General features: G+C 38.8%; 1 protein-coding gene across 9 annotated transcripts in view; it reads left to right on the top strand.

The window, feature by feature from the left end:
• Positions 1–26,462, top strand: part of celf6 (CUGBP Elav-like family member 6) — a gene marked incomplete at both ends in the record, with an annotated part of 135,532 nt that overhangs the window by 85,724 nt on the left and 23,346 nt on the right. For 5 of the 9 annotated variants that reach the window (XM_079238212.1, XM_079238210.1, XM_079238208.1 and 2 more), the window contains 3 exons: positions 7,464–7,512; positions 21,002–21,130; positions 24,985–25,064. In XM_079238212.1, coding sequence (XP_079094338.1) covers positions 7,464–7,512; positions 21,002–21,130; positions 24,985–25,064 — 258 coding nt within the window. The remainder of the gene's footprint in view (positions 1–7,463; positions 7,513–21,001; positions 21,131–24,984; positions 25,065–26,462) is intronic. The other 4 variants (XM_079238214.1, XM_079238216.1, XM_079238215.1 and 1 more) reach the window with 1 other exon arrangement.

Here is a 26,462-nt window from a genome sequence, read left to right as displayed (position 1 = left end):
ATCACACAGAAGCCTCACAATAATTTCAAAGCAAACACCTTTTCTCTTTGTTCCAAGCATTTCAATTGGAGTAGAGCCTGATTTCATGTGATAAGCGACATGATGCAGTAAAGTATAAACATGGATGGAATTGTCTCATTAAAATACACAAGTTATCTGCTTTAGAGAAGTAAATATGTCCACAGTTTTTCATAAAAGCTTTAGAGGGTGGGTTGGGTGGGGTGCTGTAAGTGGATGCATGGCCGTGCTAAGTTGCTTGCTAGATGCAGCTTGACTAAATAAGTCCAGCTAAATCAAACAGACAAAAATCAACTAAAATTACAATATAGCACAGTGAAATTTCTAATTTTGTTAATTGTCAATCTTTACAGAGCTACAGCTACACTGTACAAATGGTTGGAAAGCAGAACATTGTTTCTATAATTTTTAAATCAGTATTCAAGATTCATTCATTCCATAAAAAAGTGACTGAACATCAGTATCTAAATAGAAATGAAATACTTTCAGAGAGCTGTTTCATCATTTTTATTATTTATTTTATTGGTATGCGCCATGTTTGTCATATGCCACTGTGACTGACATGGCTGTTTAAAATGTATGAGATAAGTAATATGCCTGAATGAGAAGATAATGATGCATCTCCTTTTCCTCTTCTTATTATTTTATCAGAATTAACCAACACAACTGTGAAGCATAAAAGCTCAGTGAAGGACTAAATAAGCAGGTGTGCCATAACACACCTTCCTTTTGCAGAATGGGACCATGATGCAATGACTGTGTTCATTTTCAGATAAATTTACCTCAATGTTAAAAAGCTGGGTTTCATTGCCGTCTTATAAAACTATGATTTGGAATCATCTTTTGTTTTATAGATTTAACGAGCTTCCCATTTTTTAAGGATTTTTTTTTCTTAACTGCTCCAGCTGCATTTACAGGCCCTTTTCTTGGCTTGGTGCACTGATTATATGTTTTCATAGTTCATTTTGCACATCCATTTGGACAGTTAATCACAGACATCCTTTTAGAGTAGAGCAGACAGAAGCAAATAAACTGAGATAAATTCTCTAAATGAACAGATCAGCTCTTCATCAAATCTGCCATTTATTAGTAAAATCTAACTTTGATGCACTAATAACTATTTTTCCTGCGTAATGCTGCAATTAATTTAGAAACAAAGAAAGATGGGTCAGAATTAGAGTAAAAGGAATGTCAAAGTGGAGAAAGAGGAAGTTCTCACACATTTTCTTCGTATTTAGAATTGCCTTGTCGATTGCTTTTCTCTTAGCTCGGTTTTGTAAGCAGTGGTATTCACAAAGCATGGGCAACACAGTCAAAGGCCAGTGATGTCCTTGTCTCTCTCTGTCTCAGTTATCAATCAGACAAAACACCCAAACTCACATAAACTAAACCTCATACCCGTGAACACACACACACACACACACACACACACACACACACACACACACACACACACACACACACACACACACTGTCTGTTAATGGAAAATGTAAGAAAAGTTTCTCTCACACTGCTGGGTGTCCATCCCTCCGTGACTTCGGCTGACTTTTATTCATCATAACAGAATGAAAAATATAGATTTGCCTCTAGAGATTAGATCAAAGTGAAAAATAAAGAGAGAATGTATAGACATAAAGGAAATAGAGCATGAAGAAGGGGGGAAATAAAGAGGGCTACAAAGTGAGAAGAAGAAAGACAAAAAGGAGAAAAAGGAAGAGATGAGGAGAAAGAGAGATGGCTTCTCTAAGTGCAGCAGCACAGAGCCACGGAGCTGCGAGTTCCCTGGCAAGACAGCATGAGCTGCCTATTTGTCAGCATTGATCAACCCATTAAGGGGCTGTGGTGGGAAGCATATTGGTTTTGGAGGCCAAAGGGGCAGGGGGAGACAAAGATAAAGGAAGACGGGGGGTGGTTGAACTCTCGGCAGCCGTATGTCTGCAGGATAAAAAAAGCCTGTAGTCTTCATCCCCAACGTCTATGCAGTTCATTTGACTGTGCCCAACGGGAAGGTAGTAGATGTCATTTGTCTTACAGCATCTCTGGAGGCTCCACTGCATGTGCTATCTTAGCTTTCTGTCACTGCAATGCTAATAAGCAGCTAGCTAGCTTCTCAGACACACTGTCTCCTGTCATTTTCCTCAGTGTCTGTGCATGTATGAGTGCGCACAAAGGGTGGGAGGTGGTGTGGGGGTGGGTCATGGCCCAAGGGGAAAGCATGCAGCTTCTTCGCCCAGCCTCTGATGAATTCATATAATTAACTCTGCCTTGATCTGTTGGCTAATCCTGCACTCAGTAATAAGGGATTAAAATGTCACCTAAGCCACCTGCTGTTATTGAGCCCCCAGACTTTTGTGCTACTGTGTGTGTGTGTGTGTGTGTCACAGTGTATGAGAGAAAGAGAGACAGGATAAAGTAAAGGAAACTTCAAAATGGCCGTGCAGAAAAGTTTGCTAGAAACACTCCAGCTGCCTTGCTCAAGAAAATGTATGTAGAGGACAGTATGAAGTAGCTCAGAGAGACATCTAAACTCCAGCCATATGCATGGGAGCACTCCTTTCAAGTGCAGAGTTTGGCATCAAGCTGAACGGGATAATTTGGCAGGAAGCTGGAGTAGAAGTTGCAGCAGACTCGCTCTGAAAACTCATTGTCACAGTCTCTAAAAAAGGACATGAAAGTGGGACATGCTGGAAGGTGGGAGTTGAGAAATCTCTTTTTCCCCTTCCTCTCTCACCTCCTTGGACAGAGTGGAGAAAAAAAAAAAAGAAGAAAGAGAGGATTGCCAATTGGTTGGCCTGCGGACCAACGACCAGCTTGCCTGCCTGCCTGCTGGCCACCTCCACTTGGTTGCCTAGCAACCCCAAGTGTACTTTTGGGTTGTTAAATGACTCTTGTTGCTGCAGTGGCTCAGGGGCTACTAATGAAGCCTTCTGACCAGTCGCTGCCGTTTAAGACTTGGAAGCTGACTGATCACTGGACAGGGATCTTGGGACTTCAGACTACCATAAACCTCTTATGTGAGACCATTTCTGCCCCTAACCTGAGCAGCTATCAACACACAAACTCACACTCTCACACACACTTAAAAATGTACTCACATCACTTCTTAACTTACTGCTTACAATGTTCTGACTGACCTTAATTCTCTCTACAGCAGAGTCACATACATCAGTGCTTCACAATCCTTAGAATTGTCTCAGACATAGGCAGTCTTATGCTGTGCAATAATAAAGGCTGAAAAATAGCTGAATAACAGCACTACTAATTAAAGATTTTATAGTAGGTCATAGGCAATCATACAATATTACATTAATGAGAAGATACTATTAGATCTCGGTGTAATAAACAAAACAAAAAATACAAGATCATATTTTCACATCATACTCCAAAGAGTCTCACAGAGCCAGCTTCCAACTGAACAATGACGATAGCCAAAAGATGAGGAAACCTTTTAGGGTCATAATAAAGCTAAACTTCCTTTTTGTGCCCCTTTTCTTTTCCTCGTGAGGTGTCAAGGCTTCACTTTTATAGCTTAATGATTTAAAAAAAAACATTAGAGTATTTTCCATTGCCTGCGTGTACATATAGACTAATACTAGCAAATACCAGAAAGAGACTGTCTGCCATTTTTTGGCAGCAGCACGTGTGTGTAAAAATAATTTTTTGTTTGATAATGCTTAATGCTTTATAGTGTTAAGGGAATCTGGGAGGATATGTGCTGGTCTTGGGTTTTTTAACAACAGCTAACACTTCAGCTGTGGAAAAAAAAAAACTAAATGTGAAGAATATGGGCCTTCGATTCATGAAGATTGCCCCCTGTCTGAGACCTTTCGGCTTACAGAGATTTTCTGGGCGAGCAGAAGACAGGGACATTTAACAGAAGTAGGTCAAGTTTATTACTTGACAGCTTGGTAGGTTAGGTAAAACATTTTCAATTCCACACTAAAGTCTACGTGTCCACATTGCTGTTAAGCTTAACATGACACAAAAAGTAATGTCATAATAGTAGTTATTGCTTGTGGACTAAGAGGTGAAAGGCTGCTGAAAGTAAATAACTAATTTGGAATATTGTGAAATGTGAGTACGTATAGATCTGTCATGCAAGAAAAAAATAACACCTGATTTCATAGATATTTCAAAAAGCATGAAATTTCCTTGATAAGTTTTATAACTAGAATGTGTAACATTAATGTATAAATGTGCGATGGCCAAATTAAGAAAATAAGACTTTTCAATTAAACAATGACTCAAAGAACGCATCAACTTTTTAATATGTTGAAAGCTTTACTGAAGAAATAATACTTAAAAAAAAAAAAAAAAAAACAAAAAAAAACTATACACATATACTATAAAAGGGAGTCCCAGGCCAGAATGGAGCTATAGTCAGCTTTTTTTCCTCCTTCTTTCATTTTTACTTGTCAGAGAGGGAAAAACAAAGAGACTGACCACACTGGCCATTGTTCCTGTTGTTAGCAGTAAAACATGCATACATTTCTTCATTTAACATATTAAACATGGACACAATTTACACAATTAATTTGCAGGTAAAGTTGAAGGACGTCATTTAACATCAATTTGTCCACACGTAAACAATCACATTTAAATGAAAGTGATTGGTTAGATGAAAGTGATTGTTTACTACTGATATTACTTTGTGTTGATTTGTGAGCAGCCATCTTTAATGGGAGACCTTGGGATTCCCAATTTTAAAGGGCATACTTGCTGATCCAACCTAGATTTAGAAAAATCTGACTTGTGAGTACAAATCGAATTTGCTATTAGCCACAGGACTGGAGGGCCACAAAAAATGTTTGGTTTTATATCTGTGGGCCACGAAGGGCTATGGAACTGCATAAGTTATCAGTTGAAAACACAAAAAAAATTCCTGTTTTCCATGAGAAGCTTTGCTGTTCCTACCACTTGGGAGTGGTAAAGCATTTGTGGTTTTATGAAATTAAACAAGAACAAGACTAGTTGCTAGCCTACAGAAAAAAGTTATGCATAACTATTTAAAGGGAGACAGGGCACAACTGGTCCCAAATCTGCTTAAAACAGCAAAATTTTGAACAAGTAAATTCCAGTTCAATAAATTTGGTTTGTCATAGATGGTAACAAGGCAGAGCCAAAAGCCCAAGGTGTAGAGCAGGAGCTAACGCTTAAGTCACCGGTGTCTAGAAACCAAATCTTCAATGGTTTCTACAAGAAGAAAGAAAAGACGAAAAGAAGAGAAAAGAAAAAAAAGAAAATAATACTAACTAAAGATGCAAAACAACATTGTGCATGTCTGGCAACACCTTAAAAAAATTCTAAAATCAGGTGATTTATTAAATAAATAGTTCATTAAGACTGCTTAAACTGAACAAACTATTCTATTTACAATTTATTTAAATTGAACTTTTGTCATTTTGAGAGCATTTTTGAATGCATTAGTTTATCTATGTATTGACCAGATTTCCATTTGTTTTAATGGTCATGTAGTCCATTCTCTTCTGCAGCTGTAAACTCTAATACGGTAATTAGCACGTTTCCTGTGACTAAACCTGACTTGGGCTTGTAAAATTCTTACAGCAGCCTGATTGTATTCCATGAACCTACACACAGGTTCAAGTCTTTGTGATGATCTCATTGTATCATGTCATGTGTTTAAAAGTTTTAACTCTTAAACTGTAATTGGCTTTCTTTGTTATTAAATACATATTAAACCAAAACTGGGCTCAATTTAAGTCAATACAGTGTTAATATTTTTAATGGGGCCTACGCCACTTTGTACTGGAAACATTGGGTCTCATGGTAAAAAAGCACAAGAACCTCCTGCTGTTAAGCATGTGCTGAATAAAGATGCTATATTAAAAATCTAATGGGATATATTGGTATAATTAAAATGGATGCATGTCAAGGCAATGCAACTAAGTTGAGCATTTTCCACAAAGTATTATTTGATCAGTGCTTTCACTGAATATTACCTTTATCACCTAAGGTAATCAGTAAATACTATGTACATGGCAAAGTAAGTTTTTACAGAGTTAACATTGCTGATCATAGAAATATAGCCAACTGATATACTTATGGAAACTAAGTACATTGCCTTTGTATTTCTGGTCTTGTGTGGTATGTCATTTGTCAACTAAATAATAATACATTGTGCAAATCTGAGAGCAAATTGCAGTCAGTTATAATGTACATTATTTCTTTTCTTGGCGCAGTTCTCGTTTTTCCTTGTGTGCATTTGCAGCCAGCTTTATGCACTTGTCTTTGTAACGCGTCCATCATCTTGCTAAGCTTTGTTCCAGCGTCACAGCATATTGCCAGGGGACTATAATACATCCCCAGGGTGTCATCATGTATACACTTGTCTATACATGTCTACCACACAGAGGTCTATATTTAGCCACGGTTTGAGCTCATGTCAACTGCTGTCAAGTGTTACATTGCCTGAGGACCCAACACTCACTGTAATGCTGGGGCTGACTGATCTGAGTGGGCAGTGTTGTGTGCCAGTCACGGGCACTCACATGTTGGACCTGTCCAAATGGCAGAGTTAAAAAGATGGATCTACTGCCAACTTAAGTCAGAAATACCCAATGATGTGAGTACAGTTGGTACTCTCAATAAACAAGGGTGTTTTGGGAAGCTGATTTTGTATTCATTTATTCAAATTCTAGGGATTAAAAAATAAGTATATTCATGGGAATCAGTCTTTTTGTTTGTTTTTGTTTTTTCTTTTGTAATAACCAAACAGAATTTTGCTTTTACCTCTACAATGTACCTATAAAGGTTGTTTACCTTTTTCCCCACTGTTGAAAATTCACAAACTGTTTCATGGCTTTGCTGTACACTCTCTCTAGCTTCCAGGGGACAGAGAGGGTCTGTGAAGGGTGGAGCTGGCAGACCAGACTTGTAGCATAGTCAAGAGTTGCAAAAGGGCTTCTGTGTACTGAGGAAAGAAAGAAGGGAGGGATGAAGGCAGCAAAAGAGAGATTGCCGAGGGTCAGGGATGAGCAGGATATAGCCGGTGACTGGGAGTCTGGAGCTAGGAGGGGACAGGAAGAGCAAGGGCCAGCCAGAAAGGACCTCTCCCGGTGGGGCTGGGAGTGGCTGATGTAATGGCATTAATCTCCAAGTGCCATCTGACACCCAGTGTGGCTCCGTCATTGAAAAGTGCTAATTCTGCTGAACTGTGAGGGGGATTCAGGCATCTCTGGAGACATTTTGCTGGATTAATTAAACATGCCGGAATGGAGTGTTGCACATATTTATCACTCCTTATGCCAACGTAACTGTTTGATTTTTGTGTTTAGTTAACAGAGCAAGACAGACTCCGGACATTGGCACCAGCGGCACTGCCTCATTCAATCCCACTTTACAAACCATTGCAGTTGCTTATATTGTTTCAAGCTAACAGGGGATTTCCCTTCTCCTCCTTCTCTTCCCCCCACCCCGTCTCCAGATGAACCGGCCCATCCAGGTGAAGCCAGCCGACAGCGAAGGACGGGGAGGTAATTAACCTTCTTCTGGTCTCTGTTGAACACCCCCTTAAAAAACATGCACACATACACACAACACACACACAAACACACAAATACACTGGAACAGTGCTCATGCAATCCTTAATATTCTGCTCTCACTTGAGACTCTGGGAGTTAGTGGAGTAGCTTGTAATATAGGTCACTTGCTTCTATTGACTTCCCATCTGTGCCAGCAGAGGGGCTGTCTCAGGTTCACAGTCACTGAAAGCAGTTCAAAGACAAGACAGAGAGACATGAACAGAAAGGAGAGAAATAAAAGAAAGAGAAAGAGGAAAACAATTGCAAACTGAGGATCGTCACCATGCAGTAAGTCTTAGTAAAGTCTTTATAAAGACAAGATAGGAAAACTCTCCAAAAGATACACTCACACCGATGTCCAGAAACACACAAACTTGTAGAAGCTGCTCACAGGCAGGCAATATTGATCTGATAAATCTTGATGTTGTGGTAACAGTGTTTTCTGTCAAGAAATAACCACCCAGCTAATTGACTGTATCGATACTCACTTTACCTACAGTATCTAAGTGTAACAAAGGCAAACGGTGCACACACAACAGCATCAGCGTGATGCTGGTGATGGCTTATACCTGAAATATTTGTCCTCTTCCCAATAAATGTGATGACTCTGTATACAATATCTGCTCTGCCTGGGCTGTTCAGGATCAATTTGAGCAATTTCTAAAAAAAGATTTCCAACCGTTTAATGATTTAAGTTTGATTTAACTTAGTTTTAAAGAAGAAATCCAAAGTATTACAAATTACAAATGGTGGAAATACAAATGGGAGTTACAGCTCCTTTTTACATAGACAGGGTCCAATTTTACAGTTATGCAGAGAATTAACTTAAAAAAATAGTTAATAGATTCTTTCATCCAGTATTATGCTGCTTGTTTGGGCAGATTTGCAAAAGTCCTATAAGTCTTTCAACAGCTTTTTTTGTTAGATGCATCTTCACAAAAATTGTAGCTAGATAACCTGAAACATTATGCCAACTGCAAATAAAAGAATGAACGTTAACTACCGGTATGTTATATCTGTTCTCTTCATACCATATTTCTAAACAGAACATTTAGAAAGTCCAATGCATAACCCAATCTAAGCATTATCAGAAGTGTAGAGAAAACTCAAGTTTTAGAAATTAAATTAGTGAAAAATTGCAAACATTGTAAATATTGTAACTTTGCATCACCAGATACAGTAAAATAAACACCTGAATGTGTTTTGGTGTTTATTGCATTATTTTGTTTTCGGAAAAAAGAGCAAGCACTTTTTCAAGCAAAACTACTGCAAATGGGAAAAAGAATTGACTAAAACAGAAAATTCTAAATTCAGGATGTGCAATGACTTACTCATTAGTATATTTGCTGAATCAAATTTCATTTATGTTATTGTATTCCTGTTACATGTCTATCAGATTTATCAGACAGTGCATTATGTCTAAGCTGTTCAGTTTAAATGCAACCTAAATTTACAAAAACATTGGCATCCAACTTCAGTGTATGGTAATGTTTGTTTTAAAAGAAAATAGAAAAATAGTTATTTTTAAAGAAATGTAAGAAGTCATAACTTTTATCTGAATTTGCTGAGAAAAACAACTTTGAATCTTCAAGCTTTCCTTTTTTACACCTACTAATCAGAAGCTTTGCAGGCTAATAACAGGAATATTAAATGCAATCCCCCTTAGAGCGCTTCATTACAGATTATGTTCACAAATAAACATAAGAGCAGCTGGGCTCAATGCATATGGCTTAACCGCTTGTTATAATTTTTATCCACAATCTTCCAGAAAGAATGCGTCTCTAAAGTTATTTGTTATCATCTCCCTTACCATGTAAACACAAACATGTTAAGTGATGTCCCTTAAAGCAGCTGTGGCACTGGTGGAATCAATTGTGTTATGAAGGGGTGCTCAGTCTGAGAGAACTTCTTCTCATCAGAGGTAGAGATAATGATGACAGACACATGCTATCACCCGAAAACCATATGGATTTCACCCTGAAGCTCTTGTCCTTGTCACCTAAAACATTAAGAATAATGTGAGAGGGTCTGTTGTATAAATAACTGTGATCTCTGCCATTAAACTTTCTACCGCTTCCATGCAGTTGGGACTTTTACTTAATATTTAGTTTTTCTTGTTGTATTAACGGTGAGGACAAGTTTGCACTCTGGGTCACTTAACCACATGTAAACAAAAAATACAAACACTAGTGTATCCTATTCTACAGCAAGTTTTCCAGGGAAACACTTTTCAATGTTTCCACAATTTAAAAATAAATAAATAAATAAAACCAGTGTGAACACTGTTTGGACCCTTCTGTGAGCAGAGCACCTACAGTCTCACCAACATAGTGGGACTTATATGGACATGGATGTGTGCAGTACTGCTGAAAAGAAAACACACCACAGATTTTTTTCAGTTTTGTGTTTCTTATTCTGCCCAGCAAAGTGACTTGAGGACTTTGTAAAGCACTATACTCAACAAACTATATTAGCAGACAAATAACAAACTTGCTACCTGTGTGCTGACCTGCCCACATCCTGTTGATGCAACTGGGTCATTAATAGCACTGTCACATGATTGTGCAGAGGGAAAAGCATGTTAAATATTAATTGAACAGCTTTGGTATGTTTAATTGTGTGATGTGAGACTTACTGTTGGGGGACAATGGAGAAACCACAGCAGCTTTCTATTTTAAATGTAAATCTGTCTGTTTAAGCTTGAATTGTGACTCTAAATTATGCAAATCTGCTTTGACATTGTGCTGAATCTGTTGCACAGCTTCCTCCCTCTGTCTATAGTCTGACTGACACAGTGATTGACTAGATCATTCAGAAGTCATTTGTGACTAACATCACTGAGGTTAATGCAGATTAAGCCTGTTAAAGATTTACATGGGCTGAATCGGATCTAATTGGACCATTCTGTGTCAGCCCTGTGCCTTCAGTTTAGAGTGGTGATTTAGACTGCCTGGGTCAGATTAGCCCTGAGCCACTTTGCTGATTTATGTGGTCAAGTGTGAATCAGATGGCCCATTCCCATTGCCACACACACCCCAATGTAGATCTTATTTTTGTCATGGCGGCACTTTAATTAACGGCCATCTAAAAACAGGCAAAGTCTGACCGACAAGGCCTGGGAGAAAGCCAATCGGCATTCTCACCAAGATAAATTGGATCTGTGGACTTAAGAGGGGAGGATGGATGGCTCCCAATATCAATTACTACCCTTTTCTCGGCAGAAAAAGAAGTGAGATGAACAAGCACCGTGAATGAAATACAGAGGGTTCTTATGCTGGCACAGCCCCTGCTAGTCTGTCACATGAAGTTTCTATATAAGAAGACAGGATGGAACACAACACAGAATGAAATAAGACCAAGCAGACAGGCCCCAACAGAGATATTGAGCGTTAATGGCAACAGGAAGTCAGCAGACAGGCCAGGGAAGTAAACCACAGTCGTGGCTGACAATGAAATAAGATTTACAATGAAGGCTTGTGGTTAAAGGAAAATAGACAGCCCAGCTAGGGTTGACTAAAGGAGAGAAAGTAGATAGGGATTCATCTGTGGAAGGCTGACGACCAGTCAGGTACACCGATCCCAGTGGGGCCACTAAACTGTCAAACCCAGGGCTGATCCAGGACATTTGCACCTTTAGAATGGAGTTACATTTATCACTACAAAGACATCAGCAATTATCTGTCATGGAAACCCGTGCAGGGTCTCAATTCCGTGCCTGTGCAGGTATTAGGGCCCATTACTCCATTTCGAGGCTCCAGTTGCCCATCTTTTGTTCGCTCTGTCCCTGTGAAATGTTTTTTTCTCTGGGGATATGGGGGTGTCAGAAGAAGAAGTAAAACCAGTGCACATAAAATAAGTGAGTGAGTGTGTGTGTGTGTGTGTGTGTGTGTGTGTGTGTGTGTGTGTGTGTGTGTGTGTGTGCGTGTGGAGGGGGGGCACAAAGCTGCCACATGGCTGCCATTGTGGATCACAGAACTGATTCTCTGGCTGTCTATTACAATGACTCATGTCTTACTTCATTTTTCTCCTTGGATTTTCAAGGTAGAATGGAGCATGGGAGAGGAACCTTACATCCCTTAAAGCCATGTGTCCCTTGAACTAACTATACTCTAGAAATATCATTTTGACTCGGTTTACCCAACACCTGACTACTACATAATACTTATTCCATTTTTTCACATAAAAGATATTTAGACACACTGAAGAGATGGGTCTTTTGATCATTGCTCTGTGGACACTGGGGAAAACAGTTGACAGTATTTCCACTTTAAACCTATTAACTTCAGTCCAGATCAAGCACAAATAATGAAAAGACATTTCTTGATCTTTCCTAGCTTGCTTTCTTTTTTTCACCCTCCCTACTTTTTACTGGTAGTGTACTGCAAACAGGGAGATGAAGCAAGTGATAGAGAGAGGGGCTGGGATTCAGTACAAGGCCCATGGAGGGATGCGAAAGAGTGAGAAATGGAAGAAGGAGTGAGCGGGGAAGGGACGACAGGATGAGAAAGTTAACGGAGGGTGATGGAGGCAGCTGAGTGAATCTCAGCAGTAAATCATCTCAGAGCCGCCCCATCCCTATCTCCGCCTCGCCTCACCAGGAATCTTTTTCCCCCTGACCTTGTCTGCCGCTGTGTCTGTGAAGAAAAGATGGGGCCAGATTATCTATGATTGGAGATGGCCATTATCTAAACACAATCTTGGAGCCAGGTCCCACTTCTCAAGCCACTGTTGTGCGTCTGGAGACCACACTGATGAGAAGAAAGATGATGGGTCAGCCAGCAACACCCTCTCCTTTTATTAACTCTGATAAGATGGTCTCAACACCATTCTGAAATGCAATCCCCATCAACATAGACTTTTTTACTATGCCACTCACTGTGCATTTGTCTACACTGTCTTCTTACCCTATGTTATTAGCTTCCCATCCTTGTGTTTTATTGGACAGTCATACAGTGCCACAAGCACTGCAATCCCTGATTTCGATAGTCAGCAGCTCTGGCTGTGCCTTCTTAATACTGGCTGAGGGGAGTCTTTGTGAATGGGTCATGTTTGTCCTTGCCAACCTGCTGCTCTTCAGAAGGCTGACCTCAGTTGGGTAGTGAAGAGATTGACAGGACCTTAAGATGTTATGCACCGTGCTGTCATGCCCTACCCCAGCAGGTAGGGAAGAGTGAAGGCTGCTGGCTTGCTCAGTGTGGCAGGCCATGGGGGAGGGGCTGTCTGGGGGCACTTCATACCCACAGAGGAGAAGCACCACTTTACATGCAAATGAACCAAAAGATCTCTGTGTGCCTCTGGATAAGATTTTACAAAACTCTGAAAAATCAAGAAAGAAAAAAAAAATTGTAGTTTATATGGGCTACATAAAAATGTTGACACACACACACAAAGGAGACATTAGGAAATTCCCAAAGGTGACCATTCATTTCATTTAATTATATAAAACAAACGTCCCTGGAAAAGTTGGACTTAACCTGCAACAGGGTACTTCTCACAAATTTCCTTGATTATTCTGTACTGGTTTTAGATCATGCAATACAGACTCTGCCTCGATCCACTCCAGTGGTTAAATGGATTTGACAGCTCTGAGTAATGCATTTACAAACACAAAGCCTGTATCCTTGCTGTTTGAGTGCTTGCTCTCCTTTGATTATTCAGTTTATAACTGCATGATATTTGCAAGTTTCAGGAAGGGATGTGGACCACAAAGGTTCAGTGTATTGTTCACTATTTTCACTCAAACACCCTAATTAATTCTCCTGGTTGGATAGATACTAAAGAGCTAGCAGGATGTAGCTCAATGTGGCTTATCAGGAATGATATATGTGTGTGTATATTATATAATATAAATCCATATATGTATATATATACATATATATATATATATATATATATATATATATATATATATACATATATATATATATATATATATATATATATATATATATATATATATTATATATATATATATATATATATATATATAAACAAAGAGGCAATTCTTTTACATATAAAATTGGATGGCACAATATGTTTAAAAGTTATCGTTGTTGCAATATATATATTTGTGCAATATTAATACTGGAAACTAAGATAATAGAAAACAATATATTGACTGAAATAGAACAACCACAATGCATTTATATTTGAATGAAGATGGCATTTCACTTAGAGAAAGTCTGAATTTTGTTCAGAAGCAGTTCACAGTTCTAATAAACACATGAAATCACCAACATATATAGATGTAAGCTGTATAAATCTAAGCAAAATAAACCGTGCAAAATCATCGTTGAATATTGCAATGACCGTGTGACTTGAAACTTATAATGACATGCTGTAATATATGGTGAACTTGTTTGGATAACATGAGGTTCGGCAACAGTCAGTGACTACATTCTCCATGCACTACACCTACATGGTACCCATGACGCATTGTGCAACAAACCATCAATGATCCACTGTAAAGCTGCAAAAGAAACTGCTGATGCACATACACATCAGAACTGGGCTTGGCGATACTGCCAATTCTCATATTGATCTGATACCAAGTAAATCATGAGCAAGTATCCCCAAAACGATACCAATACTTTTTGGTTGGAATTTGTCATTTGTTCAATTTTCAGCAGAAAACATAGTATAAAGTTGGTTTTACAATCAAACTTATTCTATTCACAAATTACAAATTAACGCGTAACTGAAGAACTAAATTTAAGTTTAAGTTTTGTTTGTAACCAACAAAACAAAATAAAGAAATAACTCTGTTGTTTCATTTTATCAGGTAAAGTTGTTTGAGAAAAATTAAGTCAACAGTGTAAATTGGCTAAACAAAAGCAAAACTTTTTTGTTGGCTCTCATTAACATCCTTTGGCTTTTTGCCACAAATCCCTTTAGTAAAAAAAATGTCAGATTCATCAAGCTGGTCCCTAATAAAACTAATACTACCCTTGGTATTGATATGATTGATCTACCTTGTCCTACATCTGACATCTTGTCTGTTAACAATAATTTATGGGAATATAGCACCTATAGCACGAGCCGAAATGTAAACGCTAAAGAAAACCTGACAGAAAGGATTACATTAGTGCTAGAAGCAAATATCCATAACACAAGCAAGTCTATAAAATTTAAACAAATTTAGATATAAACTCAAGCTGACTGGGTGAAATTACTTGCAAGATCCTGAGTCATTTCTCCAAATATAGAGTTAAATATCAGACTATTACAACTCCATTTTGACCTGAGAAATGTGGACACATGTTACTAAGTTTCTTGCCCAAAAAAACCCCAAAAAACAAAGAAAGACTTGTCTGGGCTGGAATCATAGCATGAGTAGTCTCCTATCTAATTACCATATGAGTGATGAGCAGTTAAGCACAATTTTCTGTCTCTTTACTGTAAATTCATGATGTTTGCAGTGACAAAGACAGCCACACAACCATGTTCAAGCACGCGACTGATGTGGATGTTTTTTACTGTGAGTCAAGAAGGCTTAAGGTTTGCCATTTGTAATAACTGTCAGGAAAAACCAAACCACAAAACATTTGGCCAACAAATTAAATTTGATGCTCTTAACAGCCTCATCCAGATGAATGTGCCCATTTTGACATAACTAACAAAGGCAAAACAGTTCAAATGCAAGATATCCAATCTATTTGTGTTCTAGCAAGAGCACAAAGCTCACCATAGGCCAGTAGTTAGCTTTCTGTTACTGGTATATGCAGTCAGAAAGAAAATACTATAACACGATAAAACACAGAATTCCTGGCATTAGTAGGCTGGTCATTTTCCACAGTCAAGGAAATCTGATAAATCACCTGAGCCCAAAATATGCAACAACAAAGATATGTTACTTCTGGGATGTAGCTTTACCAGAATTGTTTAATCTTGTTTCATACCATACACACAACCAGCTGAAAGTTGGTCCCAAAGCAGCAATTACTTTTACAGCAGACATTAAGAGGATACAGGGCTGACTGTAATTCCTTTTAGTTGCCTCTGTCCTGTAAAGTAGAGCGCTTTATTTTTAGATTAAGAGTGACAGAGAAAGAAAGCACTGTAACTGGATGTAATTTTACACAAAACTTTACTTGGTTTTAACAAAGAACAACGTTTTAAATGTTTTCTTTTTACATATATACATATATATATATATATATATATATATATATATATATATATATATATATATATATATATATATATATATATATGTATGTATGTATGAGTGTGCAGAGAGAGAAAAAGCGACGGAGAGAGAAACACAGTACTTGTGATTGTTAACAGCCTCACGTAGGCTACACACCCAAAAGAAGATATACTAGATGATTAAAACCAAAATCAAGTCTAATTCAATATTAAGCTGTCGTTCCCAATATTTTGCCGGCCCAGTCCGTACGCCTACATGTGTGAGGGTGTCTGGTGGCGGGCCTCCCAGCCAGCAGCGTACCAGCATCAGGCTTTTCTAATGACTCCGTAAGAAGCACAACTTCTTTGTTGTGCTGCCTGGAACATTACTCTGCATTTGAAATGCACCCAGCGGTCTAGTATGCATCTTTTATCGTTGGATGCAGCTGTCCACGGTTTCTGAACACTTACCACCACCGAGCTTTTCAGACTATACTGCCAGCGGGCAAAAAGCGACAGAAACAGACACACACACAAAAAGAAATATTTACTACAACACCGGGGTAGGAGAATAATTCTTTAAAGACAAAATTCCCATTATTGGCAAAGAACAGGAGAAACTTTTGAGAAGCAGACTTCACAGCAACTGATTCTTCGCCTGGAGAGACAGAGAAGAGTGAGGAATGACAATAAAGGGTAAAAAAGATATGCAGGGAGCAATAGGGAGACAAAAGTAGAAGGGAGGAAAAGAAAAGCACAATCTATATGCATATACTGCAGCCTACAACACAAGTAGCACTTTATTCCAGTGAGAGAAGCATCAATCTTGACAGCATATGGCGTCTGTGCAAAATCCATTAATTTTTAATATACCGGGCGCTGAAATGAAAAGGCTTCCTGAGACAAGCAATTGTCAGATGTCAGTAGTGTTTTGATAACTTTTTTTGATCTCCCTTTTTATTTGCATTCATAAAATGGGGCTGTCCACATGCCACCTCGGTTTGGACATGGCTGAAGACTGACATGGAACCATTTTCCACACAATTGCTCCCACCTTCAGCCTGGAGATGAAGCAATGAGGAGAAAAAAAAGAAGACATGTAGATGACAGTGCGAGCGTGCAGTGGCTGCTGACTGAAATAAAACTTCACTGTTTTATCATCAATACACCATGGGCATATTCATACTGTACATCTTTGTTATGGATAATATAAAAACACGTGGAAAATATGTAGACTACAACGATTTATCTTTTAATGTGATATTATCTTTGTCATTATATATGTAGCAGGAATGTTCCAGCGATATGTTGATTCCTTAATAGAATTTGAGTATTTAAAAAAAGCCTTGCAGCTGCAATACACACAATGTGTTCACACATGTTAACACATTTTTCAAAAGTAGTGGTAATGTTTGAAGAGCAGATGACAAAGGTCTCTTCAGAGTAGAGGAGAGAAGTGCTGTAAAGCTCAAATGTTCTCCAGCTCTGAGGATCAACTCTGTTTGAGGGATAAAATGAGCCCTTCTCAATGAACGATAAGTACAAAGAGGTCGAACAGTCGGCTCAATGAGTTTTGTCATACTTCTGTATCCTAAGTGCGTTGCATAGGAAGGTCTTCACCCCTCTTAATGCAAATACATGACTGTGCTTAAGAAAAGTGTCTTTTTTTTTTTTTTTTTTCCTTCCCCTCTCCGATCCCCTCCTTTCACAGAAAAACTCATTGGACTCGTTTTGAGTCATGGAATCATCTTGCAAAGAGGGTGCATTACAGGATATTTATTCATATTCATAAAATGTCAATTTATAGCTTGTGAGTGGCCATTGGAGATGAGTGGAAACATGCAAAATCCAATAAGAGCTGCTTGGGAGACAGGTGCAAAGTGGACTAATTAATAGCAATCTATACACTGGCTGGGGCATGCAGTGGGTCGACTGAGACGCTCTTAGGTCAGGCAATGAAAAGACAGCAGCTCCAAATTCATTTTCTCACTGTGGCTCTCCCAAAGGAAGGCTCAGTACACTCACACTTCCTTTAATGTCTTCACTAGGGTGTGATTTATTTTTGCGTTTGCCAGCGCATTTGGAAAGTTCATTACCTCGCTCATGGCTTGTTAATTAGGCTTGTAAAGTTGCCATTAGATCTCCTCAGGCCATGACTGAGATGAGACTTTTGTCCCAAAACATTAACATAGTGCAGAAGACCTGTGAAACGGTAAAAGGGCCATTTAAGTTGCAACGTTGACACCCCAGTGAAACTCTGAAAGATGGATGGGACAATCAAGGCAAAGTCATATACTGCATATGACTTTGGCAAGCTGTAACATCCTTCTGCCTTCGGTAACATGCACACAAGCCAGGCTCAGGATTCTCTACCACTTGCTTACTCAACAGTTACACAGGTTGATAATAGATGTTCAGTTCACTTGTTTTTTTGTTTTGTTTTTTTTAGCTGCTGCCTTTTCTAAATCTCAGTGGAATATACTTGTTCTTCTAAACCTGAACCTCCAACATTAGTGGGTTTAAGAAAAAGGCAAACCTGCAGCAGCACTCACTGATGTTCCACCTATGACACCAGCAGAGGAAACCAGGAGGCATGGCCTTATTGATTATGCAGGTGTTCATTTGTGTGACCAAGCGGGTAGCAGGCACGTGTCTGATTTGAACTGTACAGGAACAGAACAGGATCTGATTTCCCCACTGCAATAAGGAAGCCCTGGTGCTTTATTTTTAGAACAGCTGCGTCTAATGGGGCCTGGCAGGTACAGGAGGCGTCACATCTGTCGAGGCCCAGGTGATGCTCTTGCCCTCCACTCCTCCCCACTCGCCCGCTTCCTACCAGTCAAATGACTCACACTGAAGATCAACAGTGTCATTTCCAATAAACTCTTCTTCCTCTTCCTGCCACTTTCCATCAGTCCTGGCGATAGGTTCTTGCTAGTAGCCATTTCATTCCACAACACAGAGGAAAAGGGGATGCATAATGTAAAAGTTGTAAAGAAGATGAATTCTCTGTCTAATCAGAAGGCACTGGAAAGAATAATTAGAAAAAGATAGCTCTCTGACTGTTGATCTTCATTTTTTTTATATAGAACCCATACATATGAGTATGAGTATCCCCCTCTGGAGCTCAGGTAGAACAAGAACATCATACGGAGCAACTCTGCATATTTCACAGTCATTAATTATAAGTAAAAGTTTCCCTTTGACTCCCAACAGCGTCAGACAAACTGTAAGATGATTGTCTGGATATTGCCTTGATATTCCCATGATTGATCTGTAACACAAACAGTTTCTGGATTTTTACTAACTTTAGTTTAATTTTTCATTATAATATAAGGTCTGGCACCACTTTGGAAAAGGGCACTTTCAGGAGGAGATCATTCAGATACAGTTTTTAGGAAAACAGACAAACCAATGCTGCTGAAAACACGACTTCCATAAAAAAAAAAAAAAAAAAAAAAAAACCTCAATCTGCTCACTAATAGTGTTCTCCGTCTGTAATTTTACATTTTCATACAAAGCATTTATAAAACGTACATATGCTGAATATTTTCTCCTCACCTGTTGTCTGTGCCACCTGGCTCCCATATGTTTTAACAATAAAGCACTAAAAGATAGTGATGATGTGTTCAAGCTGTTAAAAAAAAGGTAAAATCAGCCTCAAAAGTGACTTAAAAAAAAAAAGAAAGTATTTTTTTGCAGTGCAAGGCGAGTCTTGTTAGTGTAAACTGCAACTGGAATCTTTTGATGACAATGACGTTTGTCAAGTCATTTTGCGCTTGCACTCTTTTTAACTCCTGAACAGCACAGTGAACACAATAGCAGATCCCATGTCATGTCTGTGCCGCTTATGCTGCCAGCAAAAATTCCTAGGTTATGTGCACCAGATAGGCCGGCACTCTATGCCAGTGTTGTTGAGTTTTCTGGTCTTAGGACGCAGACGACACCCAGGTGTGTTTCAGTTTCACTGCCCACTGCAGGCCTGCCATGCACTACAATGTTTCAGGTCCTACTTGCAATTTCCCCCTGCACAGATGGTTTTCATTCTGCCGTTGTATAAATGTTTTTTTTTTTTTTTCAAATGCACAAATGAAGAAGTTTAGCTGTTCATGTGGAAACACTGTGGTGTAACCAGGGCTTTATGTGCCTCTTTTAAAACAAGCCAGAGGGTTATAGGGTTTAAAAAGATACAAGAGAAATATGATGAATTTACTTTTTTTTTTGTCTACACAACATTATCTTCAGAACACTTCATGGTACAACAGCTAATTTCATCCTTTTCCTAATCTATGCCAGACATAATAAGCTATGAACATCATAATATTAACAAATTGACATTTTTTTTAAAATCAGGAATAACTACTTTGAGTAGCTTCTGTCGTTCAAATACCTTTCTCATCCATAACAGGGGTTAAAGAGAAAGGGATGCAGAAATCCTTCACTACAGATAATGTATACAGATTTATGCAGCATGTATAAAAAAATACATTTCTGAATTCCTCTTTGTGAATCAGGTAAATTCTACTTTTATTTGTGGCAAATTAAAAAATGACAAATCAGAAAGCTTTTTCTTCCATAATGTCTTCTCACTGAAACGTTTCATCCATTATTTTGGCACGCTAGTATTTGTCCTTGAACATGGACATTTTACACATTAATATATGGCAAAGAGTTGTAAGTGTATTTACTCTGGTTTCTATAGTACATGGAATCTGCCGCAGAAAATGGAGAAAGATGGGAAAAGATGTTTATAAAAGAAAATGTTGCACTTCTACTGAGACTGTCAGCATTGTCACTTTTTTATGCCACAACTGTAGGAAGACTTTCAAAACTCCTTCGAGTTTTATTCATTGCTCATTTTTCACGTGGGGTTTCCTCTTGTTTATTATAATGCATGCTATTTTGGTAAAAAAAACAAAAAACAAAATATTTACATGTTGTTCCATGTTCCCTTTCAGATGATCTGAGATGAGCAAAACATTCCCTATCTCTTTCTACCTTTACCTGAAATCCACAGAACTTCAAACTTCATCTGTATAAAACATCACTGTAGCAGACTTGAATAGCTGGCTGGATACAGGAATACATCAGCCTCATACAAAGCTGGGCTTGAACACCACACAGCAGTAAGATCAACAACAGTAGGAACAACAGCAACAACACAGCCGACTGCTGATAAAAAGAGGGATGGGGAGAGGGGTGTGAATTGCACAAGTTCGTCTCAGCTCTGCAGAATGGTGCCATCAGCTGTAGCATTTCTTTCTTCTCTCTCTTCCACCCTCCCACTTTCTCCCCTTTCTCTTCTCCAATCCAGAAGACAGGAAGCTGTTTGTGGGGATGCTCGGCAAGCAGCAAAGCGAGGACGATGTCCGGCGGCTGTTTGAGACCTTCGGCCAGATCGAGGAGTGCACCGTCCTTCGAGGGCCTGATGGGGCCAGTAAGGGTCAGAGCCCACACGCCTCCCACTCTTTTTCTCCCCGTCTGTTCTTCTTAATCCCCGTCTATGTGTGTGCCATTTTGGCTTTTTACATTTTTAGAGCCATGCTTCACCTGTGCCGCACTCATTGACACTGTCTGCTGTGCACTCTGCTCTAAATATCTCATCTTCCCCTTGAGCTATTCTGTGTTTTTTTCTACTGCTTCTCACATGTCGCGCTTGCTTTTCTTTCGTACCTCATTGTCACTGCGCTTTGACACCTCTTTCCTCCCACTCCCTTTTTTCACTACTACTTTTTGTATTTCCTTTACCTTTTTTTTGTTTGCACTCCATCACTTACTTTCTCTCCTTCCTGATTTTTTATTTATTTTTTTACATTTTCCCTTCGTCACATTAGTTTCTCTCACCCTGAGCTTGTAGTCATGCAACACCTCATCTCTCTGCTCACTGCTTTCCTCCTCTTCCTGTTATCTGAAAAGCAGAGGGTTGTAATCATGTTTGTTTCCCACTTTCCCATCATCACTCCCTAGAGACACCATTGGACGATAATGTCCTACTGTAAATAAAGCAGGCAGGCTCTGGGGCTTGCAGCTGTCACTCAGTGTGTGGCAGATTTGCCGGCAACATCTTATGCATTCTTGTCTGTGGCTTATGTGCTATTTGGTTAGTAGAGCGTGGTCAAATTAAAGATGGCTGTAAAATGTGCGGTGCAGGTCGGACTGCTTTGAGTGTGTGAAAGGCTCCAGATCATCCTTTTATAGGTTTCTGCCTTGGTCTTGGACACAATTATAATTCCCATGATATTACCCTGAATATCCACCTCTTTTCCCTCTCTGTTAACTACGACATATTCTTCTATATGAAGCTTCTAAATGTGCTAGAGGGGGTGTGCATGAAAGCTAAGGATATGGGTTGATAATGTGCAGTGTTGCAAAGATCTGAGTATATCACAAAGAAAACCTGACTATACCGAACCACACAGCTATCTGTGTCTGTATCTGTTCCTCTACCTGTTAATCTTGGGTGTTTTGCTCTGCGTCAACCCTCCGGTCCAATACCTCCATGGCTTGTTTCCTCTTTTTCTGTCTCCTTTACCTCTCCGACTCTGTCTTCCTGTCTGCTCAGATGCCTCAAGCTGACTGACAGCACATAAAATGAAATAAGGTCCATGTTGCTGTGTTAGACAGGAGCTGGTTTTCTTCCTCAATCACTCTTTCTCTCCTTTTCACCCTTCTGCACCCCACATCTCAACTTTTTCTTTCTGTCTTTCTTCCTTATCACATACCATACATTTCCTGCCTCGGTATTTGTCTCTATTATCACTGACTTGATCACTCCCCTTTCTTCAAGTTTCACTTCTATGAAATCAAAAGAAAAAGTAGAGTAGTGTTAACTATGAATGCCACAACCAGACAAAGGTCTCATATATAGGTATCTGGTTTCTTTCACTACCCATGCAACAGTCCCACGCAATCATTACAGGATGTTACGGCAAATTATTTTGCCAGCCGCCTCGCTCGGGATGAGGTTCCCGTAATTTGAATGAGACAGACCTTGAAATTGACAGTGCTATCTGTTCCATGGTTGAGGCTTTGTCCCCTGTTGATGTAAATTTATGCTACTCAGAAGCTTTTCAACACCCCTCTTCACCCAATAAAAAGGCCGAGAAGTTTAACATCCATCTCTCTATGGCGCTGCTCCTCAAAGTACTTTCAAAGTGCAACACTTGCTGCCAGAGTTGAATAGAGCCCCAGAATTGTCAGGAATAATAGAGAGATGGCTTTTAGGTCTATAATTAAGTTGTGTTATAAATGTCACCAATCCAGAGGGATGGATTTCATGCATACATATTATTACCCCGGGAATTCAAATGGCATTGCAGATCCTCTCGTTGAAAGCAATACAACCTTTTTTTTTTTTCTTCCTTTTTCCCAACTCATTCTAAGGTATCAAACTCAAAACTCAAAAGTGCACTATACTTTATGAGACTGTCGTACTTCAAGTTCTTTTGCAAAGACATACTCTTTGTTACTTAAGTTCTTGTTCGACGTGAATAAAAGCACTATTTTTTATGAGAAATGCAAATACATATTATGTTAAATGTGAATTTGCCATTGAGTGTGAAATCCAAGCCTTGTGGTCATGGGTGTTTGCTCTCTCTTTTATTTATTTATTTATTTTTTTAAGTTGCTGGCATCACTGGGACAGTGGTACAATATGATAGCCTTGTTAAGAAGCCAATAGTCATTTACTTTTCCTTAAAAAGTCAAATAGATTTTGCAAAATCAAACTGCCCCACTATTATCATCCCTGCTACAAAGGTTAATCGTGTTTGCTCCTTCAAAGACAGAGTTACAGTCAAATGGTACACAGCAGACTGTTGCATTTCAGCTGGACAAATGAAGACCTTTTCTGCCTCCACCCGGAGGGGCATTCAAGTGAAGTAAAAGGCTGCTGGAGTGCTGTGACAGAATCAAAGCCTTCTTTGACTCATCTGTTTGCCTCTGTAGATCTATACAGCTTTGAAGGCATTTAGCAGCACAGAAAACACATGGCCTTTACCACTCACCACATTTTCGCACGCAGCCGTTTAAAATGCTTACCGTTTATCGTGTAGCTTTAAATGTGGACGCAAAGCCCCAAACAAAGGTAGAAACTGTCTTCCACTGACTGCACACATAGTGCACTGTCTTCACTAGCCTCTTTGATTTCGTCTGGAAATAAATTAATTTGTTTACTGCGAAGGAAAAGACTCCTAAGATGCAGAAAAGAATGGCTTCATGCCACAAACTGAATATCTCTTGAGCCTGACTATCAGTGTTTGTAGTTTAAATGAATCATATCCTCTCTTTTAGTACATGTGAAGTATTCTAAATAGGCATGAGGAGTTCATAAGAAAACAGGGAGTGAACTGAGAAAAAGTGTGTCTAGTTCTAAGTCACTGGTGCTATTCAATTAATGAAAAGTGGGCAGAATTAATCCATGTGTGTGTTAATGAGATATCTCTTGACTTAACACATGAGCTACCTGAAGGCAAGGATAAGAATAGGATATAACAGAATACCCTGTGCAGTCTATGACAACCATAAAGCTTAGAGAAATAGCTCTTGTTTAATTTAATGGCTTTTGGAAAATGACCACTTTTCAGTTCCGCTGCATTTCAGGTCACTAGCTTTCCTTTTATGGTATTTTAGTTTAGTTCCCATCCTTACCTACACACTGATACACTGTTTAACCATGTGGTTAAAAAATGTATCCTTTCAAACTTAGAGGGCATATCTTTATCAACTTGAAATATATTTAAAGTAATCTGAATTGTTCATTCAATGTGGCTCAAGAATAAATAGTGCTTGATCCTTTGTCTTCTGGTCTGTATTTTTTGTTGACTTTTCCTTTTGTTCAGTAACAACACAACAAATTTAAGATGATTTAAAGGCCTCTTGAGAAACGCACCCCCTTCCCACTTTTCCGCTCCATCTGAAATAGTATGCAAAAGCAAAGACTCAGTTAGATAGACAGATTAGAATACTACGCCTTTGTCATCATAATCTGTTTTATGAGTGACTGCGCACAAACCACAGTGTGTAAATATTAAACAGATTAATAATCACAAACAAGTGAGGATAGTAAATGCCTTGGCTCCATACTCTAGAGTGGAGAGGGTCAAATTAAAAATAGGCAGGGAGCAGGATGCTCCAAGCAGCTAATGCCTTCAGTATAATCATACTGATTTACTGCAAGTTATGCACTCAACACACAAATGGCAGAATATATTTACAAACCAAATGACATGAAAACAATGGCAATGGATAAACGTCCTCCCATCTTGTTGATGTGGCCCTCTTGTTCTTTGTTTTCAGGCTGTGCCTTTGTCAAGTTCTCCAGCCACGCTGAAGCACAAGCTGCCATCAACAGCTTGCACGGTGGACAAACTATGCCTGTAAGTATTACACTTGCTGCTAGTGCTGCCACTATTACACACTTATTTGTATAAAATTTTAGAGAAAGTTTTCACTGGGAAGTCACTTGCTTTTCCTGTGCTAGCTGTTAAACCTGTGTTCTTATAAGTGTAAAATGTTTAGGGAAATTGTGTCTATAGAAAAACGTTGATTGCTTGCATTAGTTTTTATGCCCTCAAGAAAATGATGATGTCCATTCATTATTTATTCATTAAATAAGTAGGTTTCTTGCAGAAAACAGAGATGCCACCCCCAATATATTTTCTTATTACACTGGAGTTGAAGAAGCCTCTGTCTGAAGTGGCTGTTGTGCAGTCCTATTGATGATGCAGAGCAACTTTGAAGTATTCTTCTTCCTACAACCAGCACTAAGGGCACTAGAGCAGTCTAGAGCACAGAGTCATTTGCCTTTATTAGTTTGTTCATTTTTCTGAATTTTTAATGGGCCCATTTTCATTATCAGTCCACTGGGGATTAGAGCCCACAAGAGTTAGTAGCTTGGGGCTTGAAGCTCAGAGCCAAAAATAAATAAATAAATAAACCACTTTGTATTTTAGTTGTGAAGCCACTGGCTGTGGAACATGGCCCTGAAACCCACCCACATTAGAAACTGTGTTGTAAATGCCATCTAGCTTGCTATATAACACTAAGAAAGCGAGATTGCATGCAATTTGAGTACAATGCACAATAGCAGCAAATAATAGCATAATCTCACTAGGTGTGCACACACAATATAGATCAGGCCAGTAAAAAAAAAGACTAAAACATGTATATATAAGTGGCTATCACAGCAAACAAAAAGCTGCACTTTTCACTTAAAGTGCTAAGCACAACAAAGAAAAGCAGAAAATGAATTTAAACATCCAATGTCCATCTCAAAAGGTGTGTAAAGCGCCTTTAACAGTGAACCAAAGGTTCAAATGTTTTTATATGCACTATTAGTTTAGTCATTAGTTTAGTCATGTGCAAAAGTAACTAATGTTTAATGGTAAAATGCATCATGTTTAGGTAAATGTTTGTGAATGCATGTCATGCAAAGCCTATTGCGTAGGTAAAAGATGTGCTGATTAAAATACTAAGAAACAGACATGTAAACCTAAAGTTAAAAAATGGCAGTATAAAAAGCTGTACAGTTTAAACGCAGAACAGTGCCTGGGCTTATGATGAAGGTTTGATTAAAATAAACCAGCTAGGCCTATTTAAAGATTGGGTTGTTTGCTTCAGACAGGTTGTCATTTTAATAATTTAGGTGTTTTGCGAGAAAACAAATTGGTGCCTAAACATAGTCCTAGCTCGTGACTATTACTTGTCAACCAGAACATTTTATACTGAATGACTGGTGAGGAGACGTAGAATTGGCTGTTTTTAAAATTAAATTA

This window comes from Telmatherina bonti (assembly GCF_933228915.1).
Source record: "Telmatherina bonti genome assembly, chromosome: 1".
Taxonomy (NCBI): Eukaryota; Metazoa; Chordata; class Actinopteri; order Atheriniformes; family Telmatherinidae; genus Telmatherina; species Telmatherina bonti.
Note: the sequence above shows the minus strand (reverse complement) of the source record. Positions and strands in the feature narration are given on the sequence as shown.